This window comes from Cynocephalus volans, chromosome 9, assembly GCF_027409185.1.
Source record: "Cynocephalus volans isolate mCynVol1 chromosome 9, mCynVol1.pri, whole genome shotgun sequence".
In the NCBI taxonomy this organism is placed as follows: Eukaryota; Metazoa; Chordata; class Mammalia; order Dermoptera; family Cynocephalidae; genus Cynocephalus; species Cynocephalus volans.
Window position 1 is genome coordinate 6,166,923 of NC_084468.1, and position 24,420 is coordinate 6,191,342.

The 24,420-nt window shown below is 49.0% G+C and overlaps 1 protein-coding gene across 2 annotated transcripts in view; it reads right to left on the minus strand.

The window, feature by feature from the left end:
- Positions 1-24,420, minus strand: part of EVC (EvC ciliary complex subunit 1) — a 65,261-nt gene that overhangs the window by 20,152 nt on the left and 20,689 nt on the right. For both annotated transcript variants that reach the window (XM_063108200.1, XM_063108197.1), the window contains exons 7-11: positions 22,489-22,626; positions 19,592-19,750; positions 15,270-15,486; positions 14,501-14,649; positions 12,093-12,191 (exon numbers count right to left, since the gene is read on the minus strand). In XM_063108200.1, the coding sequence (XP_062964270.1) occupies positions 12,093-12,191; positions 14,501-14,649; positions 15,270-15,486; positions 19,592-19,750; positions 22,489-22,626 (762 nt within the window). The remainder of the gene's footprint in view (positions 1-12,092; positions 12,192-14,500; positions 14,650-15,269; positions 15,487-19,591; positions 19,751-22,488; positions 22,627-24,420) is intronic.

Here is a 24,420-nt window from a genome sequence, read left to right on the forward strand (position 1 = left end):
CTCACAGCTCTTTGGTTAGCGCACCAGGGAATCTAAACCACAATGTATCTGTCATCCCCCCTGGACCGCAGCTTCCCGAGCACGAGGCTGTATCATACTTAGGTCTGCACCCACGTCTTGCATCCTCCCCAACCGAGCACCAGCATGACTAGAATGCCTCCCTTTCTCTATCTAGGAACTCTCCACCCACATTCTAAATGCAATTCCAGGCAAGGCCCCCTGACCACAGGGTTGGATTAGGTGCAACGTGGCTTAGCTGAACAACTGCTCTCTCCTGGAGTCTGCAGTCCTGGAACCTACCAGGCGGACAGGACCTGACAAAAACCTTGGACTCCTAGCTCAGGTGAATTTGCCTCATAGGCAACATTTCACACATGCTCTCACAACTCGTCATTATGGAAATTAAATGTATTCTGTGCAACTCCACGGGGAAAGGGCTCTGGAAGCCTGTGCCTGGTTTCCTCCAGGTTTCACCCCATGTGCCTTTCCCCTTTGCTGATGTTGCTTTGAATCCTTTCACGGCAATAAATCATAGCCATGGGTACGACTACAGGCTGAGTGCTATGAGCTGTCCTAGTGACTCATGGAGTCTGGTGGTCCTGGGAACCCTGGCAGAGGTGCCCTTCCTTTGCTGGTAGCCCTTTAGCACTTACCACCTGTAGCAGCCACTGGTGGTTTGATTGTATTTTTCGGGGGCTGGAACACGAGGCTTCTTAAAGACAAAGTTTCTCTTACTACCTTTGCACTTGCAGGGCCTAGCACGTGCCTGGCCAATGGCAGGTAGTAATAATTACAGTTGTTAATAGTTATGAATTCTTATCATTGTCAGTGTCATAAACACTGTTCTTGTATAACTTTATTCACTCTGTATAAGACCCCAATGGAGGTGTTTTATTATAATTACTATTATTTTACAGATGAAGAAACTGAGGCACTGAGCAGATAGGTAACTGGGACATAGTTTATAGATGGTGGGTCCTGGCTGTTGGACCCTTGGACTTGTACTTTTCACTACCATGCTACATGGATAACTGGTTTTTTGAAAGAAAAATAAACATGTCTTCAGCACCTGGTATGGGGCATACACCTAGGTCATACTTGGTGTGCTCAATGAATGTAAGTTAAATTTAATTCAAACTGAAGAAAAAAGCATTTTACAAAATTTAAGTTCCATGCATGAGAAACATTCTTAGCAAATTAGGAATGGAAGGAAATCTCCTTAATCTAATAAAAATATCAACTATAGCAAACATTATACCTAATGGTGGAAATCATAAACAATATTAAGAAAAATTAAATAAGTAAGACCTACATCAATGTAGAAATATAGACGTTTCTGGATTGGCAGACTTGATACCGTAAAGATATTAATCCTTTCCAAATTGATCTATAAATTCAAAATCCTAATCAATAACTACACAGAATAACATTCGAAGCTACACATACTCTTTAACCCAACAATTTGACTCCTTGGTATGTACCCAAGAGAAATGTATCACACAAATTCATTGTAAGCCAAACATGTAACAGGCTCAAATAAGAAGATACAGATGTCATCAGCAGTCGAATAGGTAAATGCATGGTGGTGTATTTATCCCATGAAATGCTTCCCAGCAACAGAAAAGAAGGAATTACTGCCACATGCAGACATAGTGATGAACCTTGTGGACGTCAAGTTGAGCAGAAGCCCGGCAGGAAAGAGTACAGGCTGTGTGACTCCACTTACAGATGGTTCAAAAGCCACCAAAGCTACGCAGCAGTGTTCAGGGACATGCTCTGAGGGTAAAACTGTAAACAAAGCCGAGGCCTTGAATTCCATATCTGCAGGAAAACGGCTCCCGAGCGGGGAGGGTGTTAGGACAGGGAAGGGACACAGGGCACGGGGTAGGGGTGGCGGTTCTGGGTCCCAGCCCTGTTGTCTTTCTTGATCTAGCTGGTGGTTACAAAGGAGTGTTTTAAACAATCATTTGTTAATCTGTACGCTTATGCTTTATCCATTTATTCATGTGTACTATATTTCACAATAAAAAACAGTTTAATAATAGGAGAGTATTTACATTTTTTCCTAGCCTCTAAAATTCCCAATTTTCTGCCAGTAGACAGATTTTTAAAATTTGCCTACCTTGGAATCCATCATTCTCCAGCAGTGGTTGCAATACTGAGATACCTTTTTCTTTATCGTTCACGATTGTCACACCACAAAAATACATGGTTTGCAAATGACAGAAAGGTTAACTCTGTAAAAGCTTCATGGTCCAGTAGCCTAGGCTCTTTCTAACAAAAAATGTGCTGAATCCTCTCTGCTGCCCTGAAAGAGTTGAGTCTGTGTTCTTCGTCACACGCTCTGACTGGCCATAAAACACACGGCTTCCCACTTACTGCCGGCATGTTTCGTTTGGGAGATGCTGATTTATTCCATGCCTGAATTAGATACAGAATCAATCTGTGTCACTACTGTCCTGGTATGTGTGAAAGGGTCAGGACAGCAGGGGAGCCAGCTGGTGAGAGAGGCTGGGTGCAGCCTTGACCCCGAGCTCAGGAGGGTGTGCCCTTCCCTCAAACAGAAGCGACAGAGCCCAAGCAAAGGCGCCAGCTCATTCTTGATTTGCTCCTTCACTCAGGTCTCTGCCACTGCAGCCCAACCCAAATGATTACCTGTCCTCCCCAGGTTTCCTGCAGAGAAGCAACAGGGACAGGGAAGGTGCGTGGAGTCTGGAACCTTCAAAGTCACTCAACCTACCTGAGGGCTGGTAAGAGCTGCTTTGAAGCTGATGATGAAGACTAGACATGATTTATGGGGCTTGGCCAGCACACAGCACACAGAAAGCATGTAATAAACGCTTACCAATTATCACTAGATAAAAATTTGAAAAGTGTGTGACTCTCAGTAAGTGTTATCCTTGGAGATTTCCGTGCTAGGAACAAAGCATTTTGCAGAAAAGGGGTGAGAAGGCTCCCTCTGAGCAGGGGCAGTTCGTGTTTCGGTTGTTTGCGGGGTGGGTAGGAGGGAGGGGGCATTCTAGGCAGAGGTGCGGGGGCAGGGGTGGGCAGGTTCCCTTTGGAGAGAGGCAGGTGGCACAGTGGGGCTGGAGTACAGGGTGCTGGGGAGGTCTGGGACTATTGAGGGGGTCAGCCCCACACGGGGGTGCCCAATGCCACACCAAGGAGTGGATTCCTGGTAGTCTGGACCAGGAGGGGCTCCGGCAGGTGGGGAAGTGGCAGGTCTGAAGGTCACTGATGACAGTGGGCAGTTTCTGAGTCAATTAAATGGACGCTTCAGGGTGCTCCAGACATGGCCTGGCCCCGTGACCTTTTTATTCCTCATCACAGTAACCAAAAACATTCCCCTATAGGGACCAGCACCTGATTATGTTGCAGGGACCCAATCACCAACTTCAGAGTAAGGTGAGTTTGGGTCTCTTAAAAATGGGAAGTGGGCTGGACCAACAGCCAGCACCGGGCACCTGTCTGTGCTGGGCCATCCACCAGTAGTGTGACCAAGGACCAACTCCCTGCCCCTCTGGGCCTCTTCTGTCAACAAAGGAGGGTACCTGAGCCACGAACTTATGAAATGTTTGGAGATCACATGAAACACCTGCACAGCTTGACACGTGGCCTCCAATTCTCTCTCTCTCCAGTCCTGGTGCCCCTGCCACACAGCTCTGCAGAGCCTTCCCATGGTGAGTAGGGCAGACCCTCCACCCCTTTCACTCTGGGCTAGGCATGTGACTTGCTCTAGCTGACAGAATCAGTGTGATTTCAGCACTGGGAAACTCACATCAGACTTCTGACCTTGAGGACTGTAACATAATAACTTTGTGTTGTTTTAAGCCATCAAGCATGTGGGAATTTGTTATAGCAGCAATTGCAAACTAATACATCATCTTAAGAATGCCAATAATGCAGTGATTAGTTGACGTATTAACTGATTCATTCATTGATCAATATGGACTGACAGCTGGAGTGTGTGTCACCCCTGGGCTAGACCCGAGGGTAGAAAAACGAACAAGTTCCTACATCCAGGACAGCTCACTCCTCCCTTCTCTTGTCCACAAATCACTGCTCCCCATTTGAATGTTTCCAGCCCTGGGCCTGACTGCCAGGCTCCCCAGCTCAGTGACCTTCAACAAACACTTTAACCTTTCAGTGCTATGCAGTAAACAATTCATCTTGACCAAAGAGGGGTCTGGCCTTTGCCCTTGGCTCCTGGAAGGTGATCTCTTAGCTCCTAGACTTTCTTTTATTTTTTTTTTTTAACATTTTTTTTTTTTTTTTTTGTCGTTTTTTTGTGACCGGCACTCAGCCAGTGAGTGCACTGGTCAGTCCTATATAGGATCCGAACCCGCGGCGGGAGCGTCGCCGCGCTCCCAGCGCAGCACTCTACCAAGTGCGCCACGGGCTCGGCCCAGCTCCTAGACTTTCTGACTGATAGGAGTGTTTTTGCTTACTGGGGCCAGGCAGATAAATCACAACAATGTGATTTACATTGGGGCTTTGGGCACGCGGTACCAGCTTGACCTCTGCAAGGGCTGGAGGGTAAGGGCAGCCATGTGGGTGGTCAGCCAGGCCTATGTGACAGAGCCCAATAAAAACCCTGGACACCAGGGCTCACGTGAGCTTCCCTGGTTGGCACACTTCGTGCATGCTGTCACATGTCATTGCCAGGAGGAGTTAACGCTGTCCCCGACTCCATGGGGAGGGCGCCTGGAAATTGCATGCATGGAGCTCTCCTGGACTTTGCCCCGTGTGCCCCTTCTCTTGGCTGATTTTAATCTGCATCCTTCTGCTGCAATAAATCGCAGCCAGGAGTACAATAGCTGTCAGTGGTCCCTGTGGGTCCTTCCAGTGAATCAAAGAGACTGAGGGTGGTCGTGGGGGCCCCCAATCTTGTAGTTGGTGTCAGAAGCAAGGGTGGTCTTAGGGACTCCTCTCAGATGCATCATAAGTGCCTATGATTATTATTATTCCTGGATCTGTGAGGGCAGAGTTTGATTTTTCTCTTTTTCTCAGCCCTAATCCTATAAGAGACTGAAGCTGAGAAGTCCCCACAATGGCAGGGCTGCTGCTTCACCACCTTCTCCCTGGAGCCTTTCAAGAGAACCAGCTCAGGTGGAGCAGTCACAAAATAAACCCACGAAACGAGCAGGTCTGCATGACACGCTAGTGGAATGACGGCAGCTCCTCTCAGAGCCTGTCATTGTCAGGACAACTCTGGGCTCACTGCGGTGACTTCGTGAGTTGCCGAGACACTGAGCTCATGTAATTTCACAGCATCCATCTCAACAAAACAGAGAATTTACTGTTTGTTTAAAGGCCAAGAGACAGTGGGAATTTAGAAAAATGCACTTTCTCTGCAGCCTGGAGACCGTTAGGAGGCCAGCAAATTTATCTCACAGCCACTGTGCCCACAATCTCATGATGGGCGTCATGCCCAAAGAGAGGGCAGAATCATGTCTCGGGGTGACTGGGCCTGGGCAGCAGCCAGCCAGACAGAAAGGACAGCTGACCTGTGAGCGTATTCTATGCATCCTCACCCTTCTAGATAGTGAATGGGAACAGCAGTGACAATGTTAACATATTCCGAGTGCTCCCTGTGTGCCTGATACCCTTGTATGTGCTTTACAGGTGTGAACTGACTTAAACCTCTTAGCAGATAAAGAAAGCTTGTTAGCTCCACTTTAACAGAGGCAGAGACTGGGATGTTGACCAAAACAGACCCAGGTCCCCACGCTTTCTCACTGCCCCCATCAGAACCAGCCTAGCCAGGCCTCTGAGGTCTCTTGTCTGGGCCCCTGCGATGCCTCCCAGTGGGGCTCCCTGCATCCACCTCTGCCCCTGCAGTCTGTTCTCTGCCCCCAAACCAGAGGGATCCTTGTAAAACATATAGCAAGTCACCTCCCTACTCAAAGCACACCAGTGACTTCCCTTCTCACTCAGAAGGAAATGAAAGCACCTTAGGGTGGTCTGCAAAGTCTTACAAGTTGAGGTTCCCTGGCCTTGTGCCCTACCCTTTGGCCCATACCTCCCCCACTCCCCACTGCCCCCACACTGGCTCCTTACTGCTGCTGCTGCTGGAAGCCCAAGCATGCTCCTGCCCCTTGAGCTCCATAAAAACAAACACTTTATCTACGTGGTTTAAACCTCTGGTACTGAGAACTGCGTGCTGCACAGAGGTGTTCCATATTTGTTAAATGAACAAAGGAATGGGCAACTCTCCCGAGGCCACTGGCTAGCCAGTGAAGAGGCAGGTTTGCACCCAGGACTCCGGGCCTGTATCTGAGCCCAGCAGCAGTGGGCTCAATGCCTCCTGATGACTGCTCTCAGAGCGGGGCAGGTGGGGAGGTGTTTACTGAGCACCTACCGTGAGCCAGGCCCTGGCCTCAGACTTGCCCTCCTAAGCTCCACACTGCCTGAGAGGTAGATAGGGCCTGATATAGTGTGGACATGTTTCCACCCATGCTTGCTCTCCAAGCTCATGTTGGAAACTTAATCCCCACTGTGACAGTGTTAAGAGGGTGGAAAATCCTATTACAGTAATTGAAAGGTGGGGCCTTCAAGAGGTGATTAAATTCTAAGGACCATACCCTGGTGAATGGATTAATCCATCGATGGTTTAATGGTGGTCATGGTCATGGTTCTGATAGCTTTAAAGGGGAGCACACGAGAAGCTCACTCTCTTGCTCCTGCCATATTCGCCACGTGACACCCTACATTCCTGTAGAGTCACCACCAAGAATGAGGCCCTCACCAGATGTGTTCCCTGACCTTTGGGCTTCCCAGCCTCTGAAATTGTAAACTCTAAATATTGTTCCTTACAAATTACCCAGTTTCAGGTATTTCTGTTATAAGCAGCAGGAGCAGACTAATACATGCCCCCTGTCTCCATGCCACAGGTAAGGAAACTGGAGCTCAGAGCAACTCAGGCTCTCTCGTGAGGCTGCCCAGCCAGCATTCCTATCAGCAGTGGAGGACTCCAGCCTCCTCCTTTTGGAATACCAGGTAAAGCAGTTTCCAATAACCAAAGCCAATGATTTCCACAATTAGGAAACATATTACTTAACTTGGTTCATTTTACATTTTGAAGTCAGAGAGTGTGATGCCTCCTGCTTTGCTCCTTTTGCTCTGGATCGCTCTGGCTATCTGGGGTCTTTTGCTGTTCCGTATGAATTTTAGAAATGCTTTTTCTATTTCTGTGAAGAATGTCATTGGTATTTTGGTAGGGATTGCATTGAATCTGTAGATCATTTTAGATAGTTTGGTCATTTTGACAATATTCTTTTAATCCATGAATATGGTATGTCTTTCTACTTTTTTGTGTACTCTTGAATTTCTTTCCTCAGTGCTTTGTAGTTTTCATTGTAGAGATTTTTCACCACCTTGTTTAAATTTATTCCCAGGTATTTTATTTTATTTTATTTTTTGTAGCTATTATAAATGGGATTGCTTTCTTGGCTTCTTTTTCAGCTACTTCATTGTTGATGTATAGAAATGTTACTGGTTTTTGTAGGCTGATTTTGTATCCTGTAACTTTACTGAATTCATTTATAGTTCTGATTTTTCACAAAGGCACCAAGAACATAAATTGAAAAGGACAACCTCTTCAATAAATGGTGCTGGGAAAACTTGATATCTATATGCAGAAGAATGGAACTAGACTCCTCTCACCATATACAAAAATCAACTCAAAATGGATTAAAGACTTAAGTGTAAAACCTGAAACTATAAAACTGCTAGACGAAAACATAGGGGAAATGCTTCAAGACACTGGTCTGGACAAAGATTTTATGAAGAAGACTTCAAAAGCACAGGTGACAAAAGCAAAAATAGACAAATGGGATTTCATCAAACTAAAAAGCTTCTACACAGCAAAGTAAACAATCAACAGAGTGAAGATGCAACCTGAATACTGGGAGAAATTATTTGTAATCAACAAGAGATCGATATCCAAGATATACAAGAAACTCAACTTGACAGCAAAAAAGTAAATAATCCAATTAAAAAATGTGCGAATGACCTGAATAGACATTTCTAAAAAGAGGATATACAAATGGCCAACAGGTATATAAAAAAATGCTCAACATCACTAATCATCAGGGAAATGCAAATGAAAACCACGGTGAGATATCATCTCATCCCAGCTAGACTGGCTATTATCAAAAGGACAAAAAATAACAGATGCTAGTCAGGATGAAGAGGAAAGGGAACTCTTATACACTGTTGGTGGGAATGTAAATTAGGAGAGCCATTATGGAAAACAGTAAGGAGCTTCTCGAAAAACTAAAAATAAAACTATCATATGATCTAGTAATCCCACTACTGGGTAGTTATCCAAAGGAAAGGAAACCAGTATGTCAAAGAGATATCTGCACCCCCATGTTTACTGCAGCACTATTCACAATAGCCAAGATATGGAATCAGTCTAAGTGTCCAACCACAGATGACTGGATAAAGAAACTGTGGTGTACACATACAATGTAATACTACTCATTCATAAAAAAGAATGAAATACTGTCATTCACAGCAACACAAATGAGCCTGGAAGACATTATGCTAAGTGAAATAAGTCAGGCACAGATAGGTGAATACTGCATATTCTCACTTATATGCAGGAGCTAAAAAGGTTGAGTTCATAGAAGTAGGGAGTAGAATGTGGTTTCTAGAGACTGGTGGGGGTGGTTGGGAAGAGGGTGGTTGATGGATATGAACTTACAGCTAGAAAGGAGGAATAAGTTCTAGTGTTCATAGCGGTGCTGTGTGACTATAACAACAATTTATTGTATATTTTCAAATGGCTAAAAGAGAGGAGTTCGAATGTTCTGAATATGAAGAAATGGTAAATGTTTGCAGTGATGGATATGGTAATCACCTTGACTTGATCATTACATGGTGTATACATATATCAAAATATCACTCTGTACCCCATAAACACATGCAATTATTGAGTCAATAAAAACAAAACAAAATAAAAAACAAGTTACCTGGAACCTAAAGGCTTGAGATGAAATGACAAAATAAATCCAGGGAAACCTCCAGACTAATTTTGGGAGACCAGCTGACGCGGGTCTTTGGCTACTTCCCTTAAAACACGCATGAAGATGCACAGAATGCCCTGCGTACCTTCTTTTGCCAGACTCCTTCTTATACAGTGCATTTGCAATCATCTCCTCCCAAGATACAGACCCAGCCAGTCTCATCCACACCTGACAGCTTATTCTGATGCTAGATAAAAGCTCTATCTTTACCATCTTGGCCCAAGCTCTCAGGGGCCAGCAGCTTGACCCACGCACAGAAAAACCAAACGCATGACATCCTAAGGATGTTGCTGAGACAGATGAAGCATTGGCAACAAACCTTTATTGAAATGGGTGTATTTACCAGCACCATTGAGGTTGTCCAGGTGCTTTGCTAGGTATTGCTCTGTTTTCTCCTTGCAGAAATAATTGTGGGTGTTTTATCCTTGCTTTATGGAGAGTGGGACTCAGTTGATCAAGATTTTAGATTCAAATCCCAGCTGAAGGTAGGAAGTGTCGCCTGCTGGAGACTGTCCCCTGCCAGAGGCAAGCTCAGGTGGACCCAGGAAAAACGGGGCCATGTCAATAGCTTCTCCCCTCAGGTGTCAGCCCAGTGGATTCTCATCCCATCCCCTCTAAGACAGCAGCTCTCAAATGTTGCCGTGCATCAGAATGTCATTAAGATTAGGGAAACTGAGGCACAGGTTAGAAAAGTTGGTTCTGAGCTCACAATCAGAAAATGGCCTGGTTGGGATTTGAACCCAGGCCATCTGGCTCCAGAGCCCAGCCTTCACTATTCTCCTGCACAGTCCACAATCAGCAGTGTGGGTAGGGGTGAGAATATCAGCACTGAAGTTAGAAAGACCTTATTTTATATCCCATCTTCACTGCTTGCTGGCTGTGTAGAACTTGAGCAGGGTGCTTGCACAGAGAGGTTAGGTAACCAGCCCAAGGTCACACAGCATGTCAGCACTCAAATAAGGACTAGAACTTGGTTTCTTCACTCCTAGCCCAGGAATTTGAGCACTGATTCCTCAGAAGACAAGGATTTTCCTTTCCTGCCTGGTGGGCCTGGGGCTTTGACAAATTGAGTCCCACCCTGTGCATTTCTCAAGAAGGCCTTTCCTAGCTCCACAAAGAAGAAGGGAGATGCAGTGTCCACCTCACAGGACTCTCATGAGCACGAAATGACCAAATACTCAGAAAGCTCTTACCACAGCAGCTGCCCCGAGCAGAGGTCGGCTGCTGCATTAGTTTCCCGGGACTGTCATGACAAAACACCACAAACTGGGAGCTTAAAACAACAGATATTTATCCTCTCACAGTTCCGGAGGCCAGAAGTTGGAAATCAAGATGTTGGCAGGGCCACGCTTCCTCCAAAGGCTCTAAGAGAGGATCCCTCTGCGTCTCCTCTGGCTTCTGGTAGCCCCAGGTATTCATTGGCTTGTGGCCGCGTCACTCCAGCCTCTGCCTCCGTGTTCCCATGGCCTTATTCCCTGTGTCTCTGTGTCTTCTTGTATAAGTCACAGAGATTATCACCAGTCATTAGATTCAGGGCTCACCCTAATCCAACATGACCTCATCTTAACTAACTGCAACCACAAAGACCCCATTTCCAAGTGTAATCACATTCTGAGGTTCCAGGTGTACATGAAATTTTGTGGGTCACAGTTATGGGCTAAATTGTGTCCCTCCCCCAAATTCTTAGGTTGAAGCCCTAACTTTCAATGTGACTGTATTCGGAGGTAGGGCCTTTAAGGAGATAATTAAGGTTAAATGAGGTCATGAGGGTGGGCCCTAATCTGACGGAGCTGGTGTCCTTATAAGAGCCAAAGACATCAGAGCGCACTCTCTCTTTCTCTCTGCACTCTCACGAGCACAGAGAAAAGACCATGTGAAGACACAGTGAGAAGGTGACTGTCTGCAAGCCAGAAAGGGAGGCCTCACCAGAAACCAACCATGCTGGCATCTTGATCTTAGACTTCCAGCCTCCAGAGCTATTATACAATACATGTCTGTCATTTAACCCGCCCAGTCTGTGGCGCTCTGTTACAGCAGCCTGAGCTGATTGATACAGACAGTGTTCAACCCAGTACAGCCACCATTGTGATGATGGTTCACACTTCCTGTGTTTGCACATGTCTCTCCTGGTCCCTTTGTCTCCTTCAAAGCTTAGCTCAGGCAACCCTTCCTGCAGATTGCTGTCCTTGACCTCACCTTCACCCCTGCTGTGCCTTGCCCCTCTTCTCTGTACTCATAAGTGGGGACATCTGATGGAGGCTGACACAGATTGGGCATGTCCTGAGTGCCAGCTGCTGTCTGAGGGCCTCAAACTCATTTGATCCTCACAACGTCACCATGATGAAGGACCATGACTGTGGCCATTTCACAGATGGAGAAACTGAGAGCTAGAGGGACTAGGAGATGTGCTTGTAGCCATGCAACAAGGAAGGGGAAGAGCCTGGACGCAGACCGAGGCACTCCGGTCCAGATCGACCCTCCTGCATGGTGCTACCCACCCCTACAGCCAGGGGTCCACGTTTCACCTTTCTGACAGCTCCGGGGACTGCCTGAGGCAGGGGCTCTGTCCTGCGTGTCAACCTACCCCAGGGGCCCTGCCATTCTGTGCTCTCTCCTGCACTCTCAAAGCCAGCCTTCGAGGTGAGCACTGTAGGCTTCCCCTCCCGATTCCAGAGTTGCCCGAGGTTGCACAGAGAGGAAGAGGCAGTGCCGACACTGATCCCAGGCTCCTTCCCTGTCACTGCTCTACACCGACGGCACCCACAAATGCCAGGGGTCTGCTTTGCATCCTGGGAGAACTGACTTGCAAAAGACCTTTTCCTATAGGCACATTTGGAGGTGAGAGTCCTAAGCACCCCAGACATGGAAGGTGCCTCAGAGAGAACCTGGACCAACCTCCTGGGTTTCTGATGTGGACAGGGAGGACCCATAGAGGGGCTGTGGCCTGCCCATGTCACCTGGCCAGTGAGTGCCAGGGTTGGACCTGAACCTACCTATGGGGTCCCTCGCCAGGAGAATATGAGGTTCTCATGTACATGCAGATCCTGAGGTCCCATATACCTGGCAGAGTGCAGCCACCACCTCGGTGGTTCTGATGTCCTCCTCTTCCTCCAGGTGGCTCCTTGTCAACCTCTGCCTCTCCAGCACCTCGTGAAAAGCCTGTGAGGAAAACAGGAGCTGAAACTGGTAGAAAAATGCAAATTTTTTTTCCAGAAAGTTCTCTCTAGCTGAACCCTGCCGCTCAGACGGGAAGGAAGTTTGCCCCTGACACATATACATGGAAACCAAGGCTCGGGGCTGCCATGTGGCTTCCACAGCCGAGGCCATGCCAACAAACCTGATTTCCATGGAAACCACAAGCTGTGCTTTTGTTAAACCCAGTGTGAGGAGAGGCCACTGGCCACTCAGACATCATTCTCTGATTCAGCTGCTGGAGACTACCTCCCAGGCCCTGGGAGACTCACCTGGGAGAGCTCACAGGGTTGGTGCAGACAGGTGATCAGAAGCTAGTGTGGCCAGTGACCAGCCAGGCCCTGCTCTGACCTGGCTGGACCCTGCCCTGAGGAGCCCGGCAGAGCAGCAGGGAGACGGGGCAGACCAGTCCATGCAGCAGAGGCCCCAAAACAGTCAGAGTACACAGCAGGGCATGAGAGGGGAAATGTTTAAGAGAGTCTTCAAGGATGAGGAAGGGTCCCCTGCAGGGGAGATGGGGAGCCAAGGCGATCCAGGTGCAAGGACAACAGCAGCAAAGACCAAGAGACAGGAGTCTGGAGTGACGTGAGAGGCCAGTGAGCGAGGCTGGGCTGGAGTGACGTGAGAGGCCAGTGAGTGAGGACAGGGACCAGCAAAGGGAGGACGCCAGGTGTGTGTGTGCTCGAGTGTGGTGTTCATTCACTCATTCATGCATTCAGTCCTTTGTTTTTTTGTTCATCCATTTTTTCCTTCATTCATTCATTCGCTTGTTTGTTCATTCATTCATTCGTTAGTCTGTCTGTTTGTTCATTCATTCATTCGTTAGTTTATTCATTCATTCATGCATGCATTCATGCATTCATTCAACCCTCCCTGCCTCCATCGCATGTTTCCTATACCCTAGCTATGCACCTGGCCCATGCTGAGGTGCTGGGACAAAGACATGGCTCCTTCACCTTCTCCACACTCAGATCTCACAATGAGCAACATGATGTCAGGGAGAAGGGCCCAGGAATTGCAGAATAACAAACAGCTGAATAATCACATCTTATTTTAAATAGATCTTGTCAAAGACAGAAACAGCCCTCCACCCCTTTATGACAAACCCTGGCACCCCCCCCAGCCATGGACCCTGAAAGGGGCTTCCTGGGTAGCAAGGGGCAGCTGGACCAGGGACCTAAAGGCTGCTCCTCTGTTCTCAGGGGGTCCCATCCCTTGGCTTCTAATTGAGGTGCTGCTGCTGCCACCACCACACTGGCCCCCTGGGGATGGCCGCCTTGCCTGTGTGCTGGGCCAAGCTTAGACCCAGACCCTGTCCTGCCTTCACCTCAGCAGAGCAGAGATGAGCTGTACCAAAAGCTAACACAGGGCAAAGGGACCCCGAGAAACAGTCAGGCCATGCTACCCCTTGCTTGGTGTCACCGAATCCTAACAGCACTGTGACACAGGGACTTTCATTCCCATTTCATAGATAAGGAAGCTGAGGGTGGGGGCAGGGGGCGGTAAGCGATGTGCTAGTCACTCAACTAGTTAGCAGCAAAGTCAGCATTCAAACCCAGGGGTGGCTGGCCCTGACCCCCAGTACCTAATCTCCATGCAGATGCCACGGACAAGAAGTCCCTCCCCCACCCCATCCCCCATCACCAGGGAAAACACATGGGGCAGAGCAGTTCTGTTTTCTCTCTGAGACCTGGCAAGCCCGGTCGTTCCAGCCTGTGCTGGCTCCAGCTGGTTCTTTTTCCCTCAAGAGGGTGACATCTTTTTTCCTGTCCTCCTATGTGTCTCCCTGTCCCCTTCCCAGGCAAGACTAAGGGCATGTTCCAGTTGGCCACTCCCCATTTCCTGCCTGCCCAGCCCCACACACAGGCTGAGGGCTCCTTCCCTTCCCCTGCATTTGTACCCGACCCATGAGGGGCCCCATCCTGGGCGTGTGAGCCTGCCTTGCACTCCGGGACACGTGTGTCCCCTCTGGCCTGTGCAACACTCCCTCCATCCCTCCTGCTTTGCACCAGTGCTCTGCCAAGCTCTCTCTATGATCTTCTCACGTCCTTCTCAACAGCCCAGTGAGGGCACTGTGACCCTCACCGCTGGCTTACAGGGGAGGAACGAGGGACAAAGGGGCTGAGGGAGTTGGCTGTGTCCCTCAACTGACACCTGGGGGCTGAAGAGTTGACCTCATGTCTGATGGATGCCTCTGGCTTCCTGTGCTTGGTAATGCGGACAGAACCACCACTCAACATGAGCCACGTGTGCCTAAGGACGGGGGTGTGGATCACCTTGAGGAACTCCTCCCAGTTGGTGGTGAGCCGGGCCTCAGCCAGGAAGCTTCTCCGCTCCTCTTCTTGGGCCAGCGAGAGCTTTGCCATCTCCTCCGCCAGGTGAACTAGAGACTCCCTCACCAGCTCTTTGCCTCTCTGGACAAACTCTGGGATTGAAATAAGCCACAGGACAGGAGGTGACTCTCCTAGGAAGACTTTCAGTGGGGAGCACCCATGCAATCTCCTGCCAAGGGGCAGAGGCAGCTGGTGTTGGCTGCAGAGACAGTACCTGCCCTAAGGTGACAGACCTGGGATTCTCCTTGTGGGTCCCACTAACCTCTAAGTCTTAAGCCCTGCCCTGTCCACCCTCCAAGGTCAGTCCCAGGGGTGCAGCTCAGCCACTCCAGGCTCCCCTCTCCACACGCTCGACCTTGACACACTCTGGCCCACCCCGCAGCTGAGCAGGGCTGTGGGCTACAGCTGAGCAATGCGGGTCCCTTCTGGGCATTTCTGTGTTGGTTTCTGGTGTGAGGCCCTCTGCCCTCCTCTGCCCCTCAATGATCCGGGTGATTCTGCTGCAGGACTTTGGAGTCTCTGCCAGCCTGAACCGCTGATCACTAAAGGGAGCCCTGGGCAGTGGCCAGCATTAACTCTGCTCTACAGAGAAGGGAGGCGAGGCCTGGAGAAGCTGAGTAACCCGTCTCCAGGGCAGGACTGGATGACAGCTGTGCTAGGTCTCATGGGCCACACAGGGACCACGCCCCGGCCCTCAGCGCTGCCCGCTCACCCCTGCCGAAGTGCTCTGCCTCCTCCCAGAAGGCCTTGTGCTGCTGGGTCAACATCTCCTCCTTCTGCTGCCCGGACAGCTTCCCCTCGATGGTCGGCAGCTCCAGGCTGCGGGAGATGGCGGCCAGTCGGCATTTGGTCTCCTCCTGGATCTGCAGCCTCAGGGACTCGATTGTTTTTGCCATGTGCATTCGCCCCATCGTTCTCTCCAGGGTGTCCTGAGAGTAGAAACGCACAGGACAATAGGCCGGGCATCCGGGTCAGTGCTCAGACACGGGAGGGTCTGTTCAGGGTGTGGCTTGTGGGAGGATCGGGTTCCAGTCCTGCACCCCGGCCCCCCTATGAGCAGAGCACGGGCGGACGCACTCTCCTTCTGAGCCTCGGGGGTGCATAAAAACACCTCTCACAGGAACGTGGGGAGGCCCAAATTGGAAAACACTGTAACGCACTCAGCACCTACCAAGCGCTCCACTGAGGGTCACTCTTATGGGAGGGAATCCAACACATGCAAGTAATAAAAAAGGAAAATCCACCTTTCTTATAATCCTCCCTCCCCCAATCCATTTGTCCCTGTGGCCTCCATTCCTCCATTTCTGGAAAAGAACCACAAGGAGAAACAATGAAATTTACAGGAGTTCTTGGCTTTGGCACTTCAGAGAGCCTGACTCCTGGCAATTTTAGAGATTTTCAAGGGTCAGATCGGGTTTGTGTGACTCCCCAGCTGGCAGATGTTAGAGCAGGCCCCTCCCTGCCCTGCCACATGATCATTTTAGGGGACACGACTTGGAAAAGACAGTAGGAAGTGGAGACCAGAGGCAGATGCGGGACCCCACGTGTCTCAGAGAGCAGGTGCTTGTTGAATGGGAGAAAGGGCGGGGTGAGCGGGCAGAGCCACCTCTACCACGCTTGGTGGACCCCGCGCCCCTCAGCTAGGGCTCCGCATTTCTTGACCTGGCCCACAGCCACACCCAGCTCAGGCCCTGTCACCTCTGTCCTGGGCTAACACCATGGTCCGTTCCTGCTCTCCCCCACCCCCACCACCACCACATAGCAGACAGAGACCTTTCAGAGATGCCGACGTGGCTCTGTCACCCCAGGCCCCAAACCTTCCTGTTGCTGCCCTTGGATCAGGTCCAATCTCCTGGGCATGGCACACAAGGCCCTTCAGGGCTGCCCAGCCTTTGCACACGTGGGGCCCTCTGCCTGGAGCACCCTTGCTGAACAGCCTGGCCAAGTCCTACTCATCCTATGGACTCCTATGCACTCCCTCCCTTAATCTTCCCCACCCCTCTGGTCCCCTCCTCTGTGCTCTGCAGTCTCAATGCTTCTGTCTTTGAGGACTAATTGCAAGCAACAGTCCCAGGCAGGACTGAGAGCCCTTGAAGACGGCGGCCATACCTGCGTCACTGGTGTCCCCTCCACCCAGCCCCAGCTCACTGTTTGCTGAACCACGCTGGTTTGTGTGCTAACAATGTGCGACTGGGCAAGGAGAATTTCCCCAATGACAGATGCTTTGATCCTTCCTCTCCTGCAATCCCACAAAACTGGCAGAAGTCGGTTGCCCGCGACCCCTAGAGGGTGCAAGAGGATAAGCCGAGGTGCCAGGTATGGGCGGCGGGAAGGGGCCCAAGCTCTGGCCACCTCTAATTGGGCAAGGTGAGGATGCCCAGAGTCCAATGCAGGGCTCGGTGACAATGGGTCTACATGCAAGGGAAGATGGGCACAGGGAGAGGTGCATGAACAGAGGGACATCGGATGGGGAAGGGTTGGTGTTACCACTTGCCCTGAGAGCGAGCAGAGTCTCTGAGGCACTGGAGCTCAAGCTTGGCTCTGCCACTCAGAGCTGCCCGACCTTGGGCAGTTTCCTCACCTGACCGCTAACCTACAGGGCTGATGTGAAAGTTATGTAAAGCATTCAGAATAATGGCCAGAGCAGAGTCATTGCTCCACGAGCACCAACTGGTCTCCCAATCACCTACGGCAAGTCCCTCACCTCTGTTCGCAACCGTTTTTTTTTCTCATACATCTTGAGATACTGAATCTGATCACCTCCAGAGTCCCTTTAAGGGCTCTTCCAGTTGTGACATTAAGGGATGCTCGTGACACGTTCTAGGACAACTGCCCAGGCTGGAACTGCTCAGATGCCTTCCTGAGAACTTACGCTCTTCTGGAGTTTATCAATAACGTGGTCTGATATACGGAAGTTACCTTTCCCTCTTTGGTACACAAGATGCAGGCAGAGCTGATCTGTCCCTCTTCTGCACAAGCACAAATGGTAGCCTTTCCCGCATCGTTGCAATGATTTGTTCACGGTGATTTTGTCTGCACACGTGTGATCTGCAGGATTCCAATGACTAACACACACTGAGCGCTTCCTGTGTGCCAGGCTCCGCTCTAAGGACCTTACACATTGTCGACTCTTTCATACTCTGAACTTCCCTGGAGACAGCAGGTGCTGTTAGGGTCCCCATTTCACAGATGACAAAACTGAGCCACAGAGAGGTTAAGTAACCTGCCCAAGATGACACAGCTCATCAGTGGCAAGACTGTGGCTGGAGCTCAGCTTTCTTCCTCAAGTCTGCATTCTTAACCTCTGCAATGCCTTTCCATTAGCAGAATGTGGCACACAGCAGGCGCTCACTAAATGTTGGCTGAAGGAGGGCCATGCTGTTAAATTGGATAATCCCTTCCCTTCTACCTATTTGGAACTTACTGGCTGATACAATGGCCAGTGCCAGCTAAGAATCTTTTTTTATCCTGTATCAATATCCTGCTGACAGCCAAACAAAAAAAGAAAGAAAAAAAAAAAGTCCTTCTCCTTTGATGAGCATTAATACGAGTCAGCAACCTTATCATATTAAATCCAAGTCAAAGGGGCCTGGGCAGCAAGCCAGGAGCTTGGGGCTGAGGCTTAGCAGTGTCACTAGATGGGATGAGGACCCTAAATGAGTCACTGAGCTGGCCCCTCAGCCATTCACTGGGAGTGAAGCCTCTGCTGTGCCCATCTTTCAGCAGCGCCGAGCAGAAAAGAAACACTGTGTGCCTGCGTTGAGAAAAAGCATACCAGTTCTCACACAACCGTGTGCACGTGGGGGTCTTGCTAAAATGCAGGTTCTGGTTGGGAGGGTGGGACTCTGCATTTCTGACCAGCTCCCGGGTAAATCTGATGCCGCTGGTCTGCAACCATACTTGGAGGAGCACAGCAGTTTGGGAGAGGCCTGCGGTGAACAGCAGGGACCTGCGCGGGCTTGGCTTCTCCACGGGCCTGAGGAGCTGAGTCTGCACTGAGGGCAGGTGGCTGTTGGAGGGTTCTCAGCAGGGGTGTCACCTGGGCAGTGCACAGGACAGGGAAATGGGTGCAGAGAACCATCAGAGGCATGTTCCCTGGGCCTCGCACACAGAGGCCTTGCACATGGAACAAGCCCAGAGCCTGCACAGAGAAACCCGATGGTGACTAGGGTGTTATGAGTCACTCAGCACCAACCTAGGTCCCGTCTGTGGCAACTCTTAGAAAACCACTCTTTTATAAAAAGAGTAATGGAAGCTCAGAGAGGTTAAGTAACGTGTTCAAGATCACACAGCTCCAAGTGGCTGAGCCTGGATTCAAAGCAGGATTCTGGGCTTCCTCTATACCAGTGGTGTGCATCCCTGGCCTCGCATCAGAGAAATTTTGGGAATTTTAACACCCGAGTTGCCAGGACCTCCATTCCACGCCAAGCAGATTGGAATTTCTAAGGGTCAGGCCCAGGCATAAGAACTTTATAAAAACTCCCCAGGTGGCACAGGGGGCAGTCAGGAGAGCAAACCAATGTTCCACTGACACTGGGGTCATCAACCCCGGCTGTTCACTGTCGTCACCTGGGAGCTCTAAAAACTCCAATGTCCAGGTCAAACCCCAACTGGATTAAGCCAGAATCTCTAGGGTGGGGACACATCTGGGACTCAAGCACCAGTACTTTTTAAAGCTCCCAGATAATTTCAATGTATAATTTAAGGTTTGAGAACCAGTACTCTATGTTGTAGTAACACTGAGCTGGCCAGCACCTCCACTTACTGGATAGATGGATGGACGGGTGGGTGGGTGGATGCGTGGGTGGGTGGGTGCGTGGGTGGATGGGCGGGTGGATAAATGGATGGACAGATGTATGGGTGGATGGACGGATGAATCCACTGCTTTCTTCTGGGGCTCTGTATCCCTACCTACAACATCAAGGAGTTTGACTTAATGATCTCCAAGGTGCTTCAAGCCTCTGGATTCCATATCTCCTGTTTCAATATCCACATGTTCCCTCCCTGCCCCCTCCCTGCCCCCTCCAGCATTACCAGAGCCTGGAGATCCTGAGAGTCACACAATAGCCCTTCAGCTGCAATCATTCTTTCCGTCAGCATCATCATGAGCTGTCGGGCTTTGGAGCTGGAACACTTAAATTGGTCCACAAGAAAGTGCTGGATGCTTTCCATCTGTTTCCAGAAAGCTTCCATCTGTGAAATCAGCATGAGAAGCAAGAGGTGGGGGAGAAAACTTGTTTAAGAAAGCTACATGGTTAGTGCTCGGGAATTACAATTCATGCCTTATCGCAAACAGAGATTCTAAACAATTCTACAATCCCAGCGAGTTTATCTCGGCAATGACCGCATTCTATAGAGAGCTTCCTCCTCCCGCCACGGAGGGTGCCAGATAGTTTTGAGACGGTTTTTCAGCAAACAGCAATGCACTGTTGACAAGGAAGGAAAGTGATGTGCTCGCCCCATGCAAAGACCCTCAAACAGGTGGGAATCACACCTGGGGGCACATGGCATGTGACAATGTGCTCCTGGAAGCTTCAGGATCTTTAAAAGGGATTAAAGCGCAAATGGCCATTTAAATATTAGTTATTAACCTAAAAGCAAAAAAAAAAAAAAAAAAAAAGCAATGTGGGCAGAGATGATGCTGACACTGAAAACATTTGGCTTTAAAACCTTTTTCCTTTTTCTTTCATCTTATCAGTTGCAGAGCCAGGAGTCGCCAAGGAGCTTAGGATGTCAGGGACTTTAATCTGCACCATCGCAACCTCCCAGAGCTCCAAGAACAGAGACACCAGGAATCAAAACCACTCGCCTTCATGGCATGCAGTTTGTGTGCCAGGCTCTGTGCCTCACACATTTTATTTCTATATAAAATATGTATTCGGAGGATATAGGAACGGGCTCTGAAGTTAGGTCACTTGTCAAAGGTCACAGAACTAACGAGAGGCAGGGTTTGGTTCAGGCCCATTTAACGCCACAGCTGGTATTTTCTCCGTCTTGGCTGGGCCTCCCAGGTGCCGGAATGGACACTTCTTGCTGGACGGGGTATGGGAGGGGACAGGGGTTAGTGGCACCAGAACCCCATGCTGACCTTGCTGCTGTGACTAAAGGTCACGGCACTTCTAACACTCCTCTGTTAACCTTAAGTGCTGCGTCAGTCTGGCTCTGCACCTGTATGTCTTGGCACCTCTTCGACAGCTTGGTTTCCCAGCCCAGGGGCCTCACTGTGGCTCTGTAAACCCTGTATCTGCTGCTGATCAGCTCCTCATCCCATCCCCACCAGGAGGGACCACAGACCTCCCCCAGTCCCCCAAGCTCTCCCCCTGCTCTTGTCCTGAGTGCTGTAAGAGAACGCAGCTATCAACCATGAACTCCTGCACATCCAGAAACACGGTTCCAAGTGCACCAGCTTTGCCCCTTCTCTGACAGTCCCAGAGAGCCAGAAGTCCACTCTATTCTCCTTAAAAACTCTCGTTTCCCTCTTAGCTTCCTCAAAGCCCCACACAGTTCCAATTCTCCTTGATTCCTCCTCCTTAAATGCTGGCAGCATCCAAGATTTGGCACCAGGCTCCTTTCTCTTCCCATTCTACACACACTCCTAGTCTGGAGGCATCTCCATTTCTGAAGGTCACCCATACTTTTGGGGGTCTTATGAAAACTATGAACCCTCTCTCTGAAAAATGCAGACATGGACAAGATTTTCCACAGAGCTGGGGAGTCTGCGGACCACTGGAATCGAGGCTAAGCCCCTCTCCCTTAGCCATGTCACCCTGGCTCACAGATCCAAGAACTTACTTGCCTTCCATGACCCCTTACCTGACTCTCACGGAGACCCTCCATCCCCAGGCTCCTCCACTCAACACGTCCAGGTTGGGCTCCCCACCTCCCTACCCACCTGCCACCCACGGTGCACAACTAGATCAGCTCTTCTAGTTTTCCTCCCCTCCTCATCCCTACTGTGGTTGCCCCAGTGAAGTTCCTGCTGGACTAGCCCAATAGCTCTCAACTGCTCTCAACACAGCAACCTGAGCATCCCTCTAAAACAGAAGCTGGACCAAGCCAGACCCTGCTTCTAACCTTCCGTGACTCCCACCTCCCTGACATAAGATGCAAACCCTCTGGCCAGACCTCTCCAACTTTACCTTGTTTTGCCTTCTCCACAGCCTTTCCTGGCCTGTCTCTGCCCACCCACTGGCTGGCAACCACACTTCTCCCAACTAGCCTCTTGCTGGTCCCTTCTTCTGTGGAGACTTTCCTAATCCTGGGGCAAAACAAACTGCTCTCCACTGGGCCTTCCTCAGCCTTCCCCTGCGTTTCCTTCTGTTGCAACACCTGTAACGCCAGGAAGTCCTCATCTGCTCACCTGTCGGTCTTGCCTGACAGGCTGGTGTGAGCATCTGTCAGGTAGGGCCAGGTCTAAATGAATGCTGAATCCCCAGTAGCCAGCACAACGCCTGGCCGAGAGCAAGTGCCGAGGAAATGTTTGTTTAATACATAATATATGAACAGGGGGTGGTGGAACCCAGGAGGAAAAGAAGGGACATCTGGGGAAGCTATCCTCTCCAGAATTTAAAACCCACTTTTATGAGTGATGCCTAGCATTTGAGAAGTGAGCAGCCAGCATCTATCTATCCCAAAGGGCACTAATGACATCCAGCGTTATAGCAATCTTTGCTTTGAATGATAAAAAGACTGATTTAAAATTTAAATGAGGGGAATTCATTATATTTAAAAACCTCCCTCTGTAAATCTTTGCTCCTTAATTACACCTTCTCTATTGCTTAACTTTAGAAACCAGATCCTTGTCTCTGGGGCAGAACAGGACAGGGAAATCAAGTATTAAATGTGTTTCTCAGTATCATCTCTTTAATCAAGCCAATTAAACTGTCCCAGAAACCAAGGTTTTTATATGGGAAAGAAAACCCATCACATACATTATCTATCAGCTGCTCAGAGTATTCTCTCTCCTTCTTCTCCACGTCTGCCAGGGTGGTGTAGGCAGAGTCACCAGCGCCCAGCATTTCTGTGCTTGACAGTTTGACCTGAAGTCCCTTTTCCAATTCCTCCAAATCCTGTTGGGGGAGAAAGGGGGAAGCAAATAAATAAAGAAAAATATCTTACGTTTCTTAAATTCTAGAAAAACAAATGTTTTTTTTTCACCACATCATCATGAAATCTCTCTTAATAACTAAATGCTCTGGGCTTTGTCCTACTTAAGGTTTCATGATAAAAATCTATTTTCTTATTAAACACAGAGCCTCAAGAATAACGAATAATTTTCTTCTATATCACTCTCCTCAAAAAACCCCCAAACAACCCATACTTAAAAAACAGCGAAATAGTATCATTTAATCATCGTGAAGTCCTGGAAAATGTTATGACATCTGGGGGATTGGGAGGGAATGTTTCTTTTCTCCTCTTATGGTTTCCATGGGGAGGAATTACTCACTACACCTTAGGGAAGGGGAAAGTGATATGTATTTGACTGGTGGGTTCAAGAGCAGGAAGTGAGCAGCAGCTTAGCTCACCCAGTACTTTCTCTTTGGGATGAACCATTCAGGGGAGGCCATTGCTCTGGTGTAGTCTCAGCCTACAGTGATCTGGTGAGCAAAGGCCCTGCATCCCTGTGGGGAAGCCTCAAGTAGCCCAGCTTTGCAGGTGACTAGGTAGACAGTTGAACTCATTCTGGGATTCAGTACTAGGAAGCCATGATGGCTGCACATCTAAACCACATCCTTCAAGCCTCTACAGTAATAGAGCTGACATTTCTATATCCGTCTCCCTGACCTTTTGTCTCCCAGTTGATTCTGAACTCAGGAAAGAAAAGGAGTGTCCTATGTATGAAGTCCTTTGTACTATAACACAGAATGTGGGAGGCAGTTCTATTTTCTCCAGAGCTGTGTTCATTGCTGTGTAACTAACACAGTGGGAGTCCAGATTCATTAGAAAAAATAACATTAATAAAAACTGCTACTGAGGACCCAAGTCGAGGCCGTATGTGATTTCTAATCTTCACAGCATCGCTGCAAGAGAGACATTATAGCTCTTTTGCAGATGAGGAACCTGGTATATGGGAAATAAACATACGTTGTTCAAAGGCTCCCAGGCAGGAAGTGGCAGTGCTAGGTTTGTCCCTATTCTTCCAACTTCATGTATCAACCTGATCCAATGAGCCGCTGCCATTTCTGAGTTCTTCTTGTCCTATTCTAGAAGTTTCAAGTCTGCTGCGAGTATTAAATGTAATTATGCATTTAAAGCACTTGGCTAGACTGTCTCAAGAAATAGTAGCCACTATTATAATTAAGATGCTTGCCCGAGGTAAAAAATCTCTGTAAGTGGCAGAGGTGGGATTTGATCTCAGGTCTGCAGACTCCAAAACTCTTATTCTTCCTGTTATAACATACAGTATTGTGTCATTATTACTGGTATAATTACAAATATAATCACCATTGTAATTACTTTAACCATTGGAAAGTCAGTTAAATTCAGTGAGCCTCAGTTTCCTTAGCTGTAAAACAAAATAGTAGTCACTCACAGGCTGCCACAAATACTAAGTGAAATAATGTACGTCAAGCAGTATGTGTCTCGCCTGATGAAGATGATCATGGTAGTGGTGGTACTGAGGATGATGATGAAGATGATTTACCTCCTCCACACTGGGACATAGTGAGTAATTTTTCCCTATGGAATCCAGAGGAGTGGAGAAAAAATATTCCCTCTCAAATCCCCAAATCACATGGTTGTGCTAACAAGGATGATGACAATCACCATCATCAAGATAATGAAGATGAAGGTAGTGGTGGCAGCAATGAGGATGATGAAGGTGATGGTGGTGGTGATGGTGGTGGTAATGAAGATGATCATGA